This window comes from Protobothrops mucrosquamatus, unplaced genomic scaffold (genome assembly GCF_001527695.2).
Source record: "Protobothrops mucrosquamatus isolate PMUCROS unplaced genomic scaffold, P.Mucros_1.0 scaffold533, whole genome shotgun sequence".
NCBI classification, from domain to species: Eukaryota; Metazoa; Chordata; class Lepidosauria; order Squamata; family Viperidae; genus Protobothrops; species Protobothrops mucrosquamatus.
The window spans coordinates 178,082-188,288 of record NW_015386840.1 but is presented as its reverse complement, the minus strand read 5'-3'; the positions used below and the strand labels follow the sequence as shown (position 1 = coordinate 188,288).

The 10,207-nt window shown below is 35.4% G+C and overlaps 1 protein-coding gene across 1 annotated transcript in view; it reads left to right on the top strand.

Annotated features, from left to right (window-relative positions):
• The window catches only part of WDR70 (WD repeat domain 70), a 115,171-nt gene that overhangs the window by 76,718 nt on the left and 28,246 nt on the right, over positions 1-10,207 (top strand). Inside the window, exons 11-12 of the mRNA XM_015816943.1 lie at positions 4,836-4,935; positions 9,858-9,942. Coding sequence (XP_015672429.1) covers positions 4,836-4,935; positions 9,858-9,942 — 185 coding nt within the window. The remainder of the gene's footprint in view (positions 1-4,835; positions 4,936-9,857; positions 9,943-10,207) is intronic.

The following is a 10,207-nucleotide window of genomic DNA, read 5'->3' as shown; positions in this document are numbered from 1 at the left end:
GGTACGCTCCCACAGAGCGGGCCTCCTCAGGGTGCCGTCGGCCAAGCAATGTAGGCTGGCGACCCCCAGGGGGAGGGCCTTCTCTGTGGGTGCCCCCACCCTCTGGAATGAACTACCCCCCGAGATCCGGATGATTCCGGATCTCCTTACTTTCCGCCGCGCCCTCAAGACATGGTTTTTCCAGCAAGCGGGCCTGACCCAGGGAGGATTTTAGGTAGGGATAATTTTAAAAGTATTTTAATCGGAAACACAGCTGGTAATATTTGGTTTTAATTCGGCTTTTATCGGGGTTTATTTTTTTGGATTTCTGTATTTTTGTATTTTGTATTTTTTGTATTTTTGTGTATACTATTTGTTTTTAATATGCTGTGAACCGCCCTGAGTCCTATGGGAGAAGGGCGGTATACAAATTAAATTATCTATCTATCTATCTATCTATCTAAAATTATTGACATCATTCGGAGGGATAGCAAGACAATTAGCTTCCTAAACAGTTACATGCATGAATGAGCAATTTCTGTACTTACCTACTGGTATAAAAGTCTCAAGAAGATTTTCAAATTAAGAGAAGCAGTTAAATATACTACTAAATCAGGTCATGTAATAGGACTGAACTTGCAAATACTAGCCAAGTAGCAGATCAGTACTTGCCAACTAACATAATTTATACAGAGTGAGTGGTGAGAACTTAATATTTTCAAGTGTATTAACATTTTTCATACTCAACATAAAAATAAAGGGAGGGCAATTGAATTATATCCAAATGCTTTGTTTTAATTAATGGTGTTTATTATTTCATGCTGGCCAATTCGTATTATCACTTTCAGATAAAACAGCTTAACAATAAATCCAAATGTTTTACATGGACTTCCTTTTTTAAAAAAAGAATATTTGTCATAGCTGAGAATATTTTCCCAGAAAACAGTTTTGGCTTCTTGACTTTCAAAAATCAATTATTCTGGATAAAAATTTGCAGAATGGTGATTTTGTAAGACAAAGTTATTTTATCTTTTTCTAATAATTTTGTTTAGGTTGCTGGATATTTTTTTTTTTTGTCTTCCATTTCATTATTTTACTAAAGAAATATGTTACATGCGTTCCCAGATTCAGCTTATAGTTGCTCACTTATATCCTATTGAGGCATGCAGATCTTGTAAGACCCCCACACACACTTTCTGCCTGGGTTATCCAGAAAGGTACAGCTAGAGCAGACTAAACGTGAACTGTATTACTTTTCATTTTTTCTTTCTTCCTTCTCACAAAATTGTTCAAAGCTTTAGGAAGCATCTTTTGTAAATCCAGGAAGATTAGGAGATCACTCTTTTGGCTTGTTACTTGTATATTTATTAATAAAATTTATATGGCCATGGAAAGTGACTCTGAGTGTGTACATTCTCTGCTTATTATGGTGTGGTATAATGAGAAATTTGGTAGCATTTCACTTTGTTTTACTAGTTACTACAGTATACAATCCAATAAAACAGTAAATAAATAAAACAATCATCTTAAGCCTTTATATAATAATTATTGAAGAGCATTAAAAACTATAGAAGAAATTTGAGTACAAGTACAGATTTGAGTAGAAGTAAAACAGGAAAAAATATAGATAGAGGGCCGTTAGTAATAATGGAGCCATCTCATGAGTTCACCCAATCTCTGGGGTCCCCAGGCGTATTGGCATGACCAGGTCTTGAGAGAACTTCAAAAGTTCAGAGTGAGGAGGCTGACCTAATTTTTATGGAGAAGATTCCACAATGCAAGCGCCAGAGTAGAAAAGGCCCACCCCCTAGGACCGATTAAGATCACTGATCTATCTCAGCACTCTTTACAAATTAGCATCTTTATCTCCTTTATCGAACCTAGCATCAGTTGCACAAGGTTTGAAGTAGGAATTTTTCCTACTTGGATATGGTAAAATTCTGAACCGGTATCTAACACATGCAAAAAGATGTGCAAAATAAATTGCAATGGTCCTGAATTATAATTTGATTCTGCATTGATTTTGCATTCCTGATTCGGATTCCTTGGAAGACAGATAAGATGAAAAGTAATGGATAAAGGTAGTATTATAGCAAACACCATACTTAAAGATACCGTAGTAATTAGTAAAACCAAATTTTTCATTATAGCGTACCATAATAAGCAGAGAAGGATCAGATGCAAGTGAGTTGTATTCCATTCTCCTCATAGTTGTATTCCATTCTCCTCAGTTGAAAATCTTGAAACATCTCTAAGGAACAAAAAAAGTATAGTCAAGTGAAGAAAGATAAGCATGAGATAATTTTTCAATCACCAGTTAGTGTCAGATACTATAGATTGATTTGGTGATTAGAAGAAAAAAAAAGGATGATGGAAGATTTCTATAACTGGATGAAACTGCTTATAGTGGCAACGTAGTATTTTTCTCTAAGTCAGTGCCTACATCTGGAGAAAGTATTTGCTGGGCTGTAGCTTCTATTCATGAACCTAATTGCTTCCAACCTGTCAGGATGAAGGAATTTCTAAGCTGTGTTGAACTTGCAAAGTTTTCATGATGAATCAGTTGTCTAATCTAATGGCCAAGTACTTTCCAAAATTTAAATCAAGAGCCGTTCCAGGAGCTCCTGGAGGTGTCAGAAGTTTAATGTCTTATATCCTTAATACCTTGGAGTTAATAACTAAAGAGTTGTTCCAATGCTAGTGCTTTAAGCAGACCCTTGGCAATGACTACCATTACTATTCCTTATAAATATGAACCGAGAATAACTGCATCTTATTCTGAAGGAAGGGTAGATGACCAATCCAGACTCCAGTTCTCAAAGTTCAGACCGTCCATTCCTTTTTTAAACTCTCCTGTGGTTAAACTTGGAAATGCGGCTTCAAGTAAAAAAGATGGAAAGATCTTATTGGTCAGTTTTGTGGGAAGCTTCTTTCAAGGTCACAAATTCTGATTGAAAATTAAGTATTCGTGAATGCAAAAATAGAGCACGGTATAACGGATTGGTATTTTGAAAACAAAACACATCAAAAGTTGCAGATGAATGCTAGCATCTAAAAAAATGTAGCACATACAGTACTCTGTGGGTATCCTAACCCATTCTTGATTTTGGCTTCCTGTGGAGTTTAGCGATGTGCCTGTATCGAAAATACTGAAAAGGCGATAGAGATGGTCCTCGACTTACAACCATGTGTTTAGTAACCATTCGAGGTTACCATGGCACTGAAAAAAGTGATATGACCATTTTTTCACATGACCGTTGAGGCCTCCCCATTCAGATGCTTGCAACTGGCATGTATTTATGACAGTTGCAGTGTCCCAGGATCATGTGATCACATTTTGCGACCTTCTGACAAGCAAAGTCAATGGGGAAACCAGATTCACTTAACAACTGTGTTACTAATTTAACAACTGGAGTGATTCACTTTACAGCTGGGGCAAGAAAGATTGTAAAATGGGGCAAAATTCACTTAACAAACGTCTCACTTAGCATCAGAAATTATGGGCTCAATTGTGGTCATAACTCGAGGACTACCTGTAGTTGTTTTGTGACTCTGTTAAGAGCTGCTTTATTGTTTTATAATCTATGGCATATCTACCTTATATACCAAAAAAAGGCCTGAAAAGAATTAGCCCGGGATCTCTTTGATATGCTTAGAACTCTACTATGCTGACACCTCTTTGCACTGTTTGATAAGTTCAGAAGTCTGGATTTATTTGGCAGAAGGCAATACCAAATCATTCTTCAAGCTAATTTGCTCCAGTTTTTGTAAAAGCTTTTGTAGAATGGCATAGGCTTATCCTCTGTTACTCTGAACCTGATATTCTTGAGCATTAAAGAAGTTAATTTGGGTTAAATTGATAGCCTTGTAAATAGACTTTATTTAAGAATGTCTGTCTGTCTGTCTGTCTGTCTGTCTGTCTGTCTATCTATCTATCATTTATGGGCTCAATTGTGGTTGTAAGTCGAGGATTACCCAAAGTCCTATATAATAATTTTGATTTGGTATGTGCAAGAAATGTATATGCGATTAAGATATTCAGTTTCACAGATCAGAGCAAAGATAATACTTTTTCACTACAGTATTAAATTGGTCACTTTTTCTTATGAACCCAGTAAGAGTTATGGGGAAGTCATTTTAGTATTTTAAAATATAGCTGACATTTATAAAAAAAATATTTGTAAAACATACATCAAGCGGAAAGAGCTTACAAAAAATTGCTCATCTTTTAATAAATAAGGATAATTGTTAAAAATGTATTTTAATAGAAATATCCCCCCCCAAGGAATTCATTCTCATAGTAGCATGTAGGAAGCCAAATGACACTTAGATTTTTTTTTGGACTTTTAAATTGCCAGGCTTTTTGGCATTTCTCAGGCTTGGCATCCAACTTTTCCAGATTTCTTTACTTTCAAGATACATCCATTAGAAGATGAAATATTTTGTGGTCTTGAATCTTATATTCCATAGAAAAGATGGGAATGTTTTCTCCTGATTAGAAATATTTTTATATCTTACTCATACATATTTGCCTGTAACTCATATAAAAGGGAGAGATGTATGTACATTACCATTGTATGGTTACATTATTATAGTTTTGGACCCTAAAGCTAAATATTTGGAAGTGCTAAAAATCCTTGGCCTCCCATATACAGGTAAGCTGTTAAATGTATATAAAAAAGGTGTTGAACAAGAATAGCTGAATGTCAGCTGTCATCTGTTTTCCCTAATATGAAACTTCTTACTAGTTGTTTAATCCAACAGTGCAATAAAATACATTTGATGTTCTCAAAGAACCAGGTGCACTTTGTCTAAAATTAGCAAACCTTTGTAATACTCATTTGCTCCTCACACAGGTTCATACCAAGTTTCACTGCAGACAAGCACACGCTCCAGGCACTGACACATCAAGTTTGACATTTTCCTATAATGGTACCGTTCTCGCCAGTCGGGGAGGTAAGTGACCACATTACCTTCTATATATAGTGCTGGGTACAAGTTGCTGAATTCATAGAGCAAAATTTGGTGCCAGCCATGGGGATGGGGAAAGAGAACAAAGGCATTTCTGTCCTGCTTTGAGGAAGCTTAAGCCAAGTTCCATTTGCCCATTTGCCTGAGGGTGGTTGTATGCCTAAACTATACAACTATCCTGAGTCAGGATATGAGTATATTAATCAAGCAGTTCATCTTTGTTACAACTTAAGTGCTTAAAAAATGGGGGAGGACAAGGAGCAGGAGCAAGAGTCCCAGGCCAGCTGGGTCCATTAGCAGGTGTGGATCTGTGTCACTCACTGGCAGAATTAGCTGTTATTAAGTTAAGCAGGAGTTACCCTAAAGCAGAGGTCTTCAAACTTGGCCCTTTTATGACTTGTGGACTTCAATTCCCAGAATTCCTCAGCCAGGCACACTGGCTGAGGAATTCTGGGAGTTGAAGTCCACAAGTCATAAAAGGGCCAAGTTTGAAGACCCTGTACTATATGATAATTTATCAACCTGCACTTGCAGTATAGAATGTTTATATCTGATTTACACTATAACATAATTTAAAGCTATTAAACATAATTTGTTACAAAAATAGCATTAAATAAAATAGCTTTTGCAGGCATCCTACCAAATTTTATTTTTTTCCTCATGTTAATGTGTGTTAAAGGATGACTTTATATAGTTTTAAGTATTGTTCTGGGCCTTAACCAGTAATAGCATTCCCAATTTTATTCCTATTGAGCATATGCTTATAACTTGGCAGAAATGTAAGAAAGTGATCATTAAAGAAACACTTCTGACCCTGAAAATAGTTCTTAAAATGTTTTGACTATATAAAATATGGTGTAATAAAAGATATTTAGTAATGTATACATAGCTTGTTCATAAAAATAGGTTGAAATTAAGTTGTAGAGATGTCTTCTTGTCTTTTGATATGGTATGAATTTATGCAGTCAATATATTTTGTTTTAAGATGATTTTACATGTGCAAGTTTGTCATGCCACAAACTGGGTGCAGCTGCTTCTGAGTATCTGCTGTACTAGGGTTTCTCTACCTTTTCTAGTCTTTGGAAGTGATGTTAGAATCGTATAAAAAGCCACAAGGCAAATGGGTGAAACTTTTACTTGACATGGTTTGTCACAACAGGACCAATATTTAGCTTGACTTTGAAGTCTTTTTAAAATGGAAAGTTGAAAGTTAAACTGAAAAGTTAATGATAAATGAAAAGAACTTGTTTTAGTGGAGATATGAAGTAAACTAAAAAAATATTTAATTTATATGTTCATGAGCTAAATGAAGTAAAGCAGAGGTCTCCAACCTTTTGGGCACCAGGGACCGGTTACATGGACAGAGGTTTTTTTGCAGACTGGAGGGGGCGTGGTTTTGTGTGCTGCCTGCATCCCGCAGATGGGGCTTTGCTTGTTTGTACAGCCCAGTTACTGGCATGCCACGGACCGGTACTGGTCCACGGACCGGGAGTTGGGGACTCCTGAAGTAAAGGAAAAGAAAATGTTACTGTTACTAAGCTTAACAAGTAGAGGATAAGTACTGCAATTTGTGGGGGACACTGAATTTGGCAAGTAACTATACAAAATTTCAATTTAAGTTTTAAACAAGAACATTAAAAGCATTATGGCTTTTCACTTTTTACAGAGCTGATAACTCTTTGGTAGCTTCATTTTATAGAAGTAGACTCCAAGTAAATCAAAGAAAGAGGGAAAAACATTCTCCATACTTGATAGGCTTCAGTGGTGTCTCTTCCCCCCCCCCCTTTATTTTAAAATAAATGGTTGCCTAAATTTAACCTTTTCATTTAGTGCTTAGATTATTTTTCTTTATATCCTTCTTTTCTGCTAAAGCTCAAAGATTAAGTATTTCTTTCCTCCAGTGTTATCCTTGTGATGGCACCCCTGTGATGTAAGATACTGTAAGTTGAAAGATGGCATTTGTCAATCACTTCGTGAATATCCAAGGTTGAGTGATATCCCCTAATTCTGGTCAAAGACTTAGAGACACAAAAACAATGGATAAATCTAATTTTAACCATCAGGACAGAAATATCAAAATAATCCCTCCAGCTTTAGTTTACAGAGGCTTTTCTATTTACTTTCTCTATCTCATATTTCTTGAAAAGGTTTTTAAGTATCATCTCTAGGTTCAATACTGATCAGGATTAACTACAATTTACAAACTAGTTTATAATATAGAGTTAGAGGAAACTATGATGAACATTAATAGTCATGGTTAATGATGATGATGTAATATTAATTGTTATTAAGGCTGGCAGATGAGGAAGTAGGATGGAAACTTTAGATCCTATAGTTTGATGCAATGAAAGAAGAAACTTTTTGCTAAGATATTTTTAAAATATTAACAAGAGTCATCTGCCTGAGTTTCTGTCTTTTATATCATTCCTCCAGAGAAATGATCATGTCAGGGCCTAGTCTGTCAAGGCTGTAGGAACCTTGATTACGATTTATTTTTTGTGAAAGATATTTGAGCATTTGCCATATGCAGTTGTTCTTCTGCATTTATTTCTACAGTTGAATTACTTAGTGTTTGCACATCATGTAGAGCTTGTAACTTGAGCACTGCAGTCTTGGTTTGTATTTTTTTTATTTACTATTCAGTTTGCAGAGCTACCCATGTCACACTATTAAAAAACATGCAAATAAATAATCAAGCAGTAACAACAACAAACACATTAAAACGCAAAATATGCAGTCAAGAGTGGTATTTCTGGTCTGATTTGCATATTATGTTCTCTGTCATGTAGATAGTAATTAGCTCAGTTGTCACCTCTCTCAATTAATTAGAGGAATTATCTCAGCTTTTGTGTACCTGTAGAAATCATTCATGCCACTCTTGCAACATTGGATAGAGAGCAAATGTGACCCCTAGCATCCCCTTATAACATTGGATAGAGGATAGAAGGGACCCTTAGTATCCCCAGTAATTCTCAGAAAACCACAGAGTGGATGATGGGGGGGGGGAGTACTCTTTCTTTGATCTTTTAAAGTTTGGAGGGTAAGTTAATAAACCATGTGTTCCTTTAAATGACCTAAGGCATGTATTTTTAAAAAATCTCTGAGACTTTCTGGAAAAGGGATCCTGGATTTCACTTCATTTCATTCATCAAATATACATGGCTACCCACTTGACAAAAAGATGACTCTGAACAGCATGCAATAAAACTATAAAACTGTTAACATATAAAAACTATTATTCAGAAAAAAATAAAAATCACAATTAAAAGCTAAGAAAGGCAGCAGATGTCAATGACAAGGGAGCTACTTCAGTAGCTCATGGCCTCTAGACCTGATGGCAGAATCAGGTGTTGAGGGACGGCAGAAAACTAACAGGGATTGATTGGGTGCTTGGCAGCCAGCATGCATTTATGATGGTGACAGGTCGCACGATCCATATTTGCAACTTTCACAGCCAGTTTCTGGCAAGAAAGTCAACAGGGAAGCTAGCAGGAAGTTGGTGAGCAAGGACTACCTGTAAATAGATAACTTGTACATTTTATCAAAATCTTTTTCACCATCAAACAATAAAAATACAGCTTTCTCTTTTCTATCTTTATTCAAAACAATCAAATCTATTGCCAGACGAATATTATATGACACATGCATAGTTTTGATGAACTCAACTGAAGAAATTTTTGCTAAAGAGAACTGTTAAGATTTTAATAGCTAATCAATGAAATAGGATTGTATTTAACATATAATGTATGATCTTTACTGGGTTTTGATATGACTGTGATATAAATTTCATTAAATGAAGATGATGACATACCATTTTCAGTTTCTCCTTATATAGTTGATAGAGCTTAGGAACAAATATACCAATTCTTCTATACTATTTCATAAGAAATTCATCAAGTTTCAGTATTCATAGCCAATATCACATTTTATCTCATCCGCAATTGAAGGAGTATGTGTAGTAATATTATTGAATGCATGTGCTGTTACTAGTCTATGGAGGAAAATAAAAGTTAAATATGAGTTGAATAATATCACAATGATCTGAATGCTGTCTTAACATGTTTACCTTAAAAAACAGAGAAATGATGAGGAATATAGCTGGAACTTGGCAAATAGTTTGGGGGCAAAAAAAAAGAGTAAGAAATCAGTACAACCATTATGTGAACAAGACATTTAGATCTCTTGAAAATACTATTTTTCATTTTTAAAAATTGTACTTGACTAACATAGTAAACTTGAAAACCTGTCTGTTGAAGATTTTAAAGCTAAAATTAGCTTCTCACAATTAGATCTTTGCCTGTATAAAATGTAATAAATTTTCCAACAATTGAACATTTCCTTCAGGTTTGGTTTGTCAAACCACATTTAGAATCCTTCTGAATCCATTAAATTCACCCTTCACTTCAGAAGAATTGTCACTTGAGAAGTCCAAAGTAGGATTCGAAACCTGTGGCCTTTCCAATAATAGTGAATGACAACCCTCAGTATCCTAATGTTGGCTGCCCCATCTAAGTTTGCTGGCAGTCAGTCCCCAATACAGGGATTACGTCCCATTTGAGCACAATGAGAAATTACAATTTTCTGTTCTAGGAAAAATCGTCAGTTCACGTGAATACCCTTTTCTCCTCTTTTGTGCTGGCAGGGCAGACTCAGAAAGCTTTTGCTTTTATTTTTAAACTAACCATAATCATTTGAAATTTTCAACTAGAACTGTAGTTCATTTATGATAAGTGTTATTTTGTTTATTCTCTGAAACTGCTCTAGGTGCATTATTTACAATTCCTCTTGGACCAAAACCTTTGATGGAGAAAATCATTGAAAAGATTGAAGCAGGAATTAATATCTTTGCTTTTTAATATAATAATTGCATTTTAACCACTGGATACTCAATATCTGTTACTTGCTAGGTGATGATACCTTAAAAACCTGGGACATCAGACAGTTTAAAGCACCTCTTAATTCTATCAGTGGCCTACCAAGTTTCTTCCCCATGTAAGTAGCTTTTATAATTTTTAGTGAAAAGGGAAACACAGAAATGGATCAAGATTAGTTCACTGGAGAAACATTTTCTGAATTTAAATTTGCATGGCTCGAACTCAACATATTTGCAGTTTTGGTGTGGCTTACCAGTTTTCAAGAAATAGATTGTATTGGTAAAGTTTTAAACCACCATTTAAAACAGGGATGGGAATTGTGGCTCTTTTATGACTTGACTGAGCATGCTGGCTCATGAATTCTGGGATTTGAAGTCCACAAG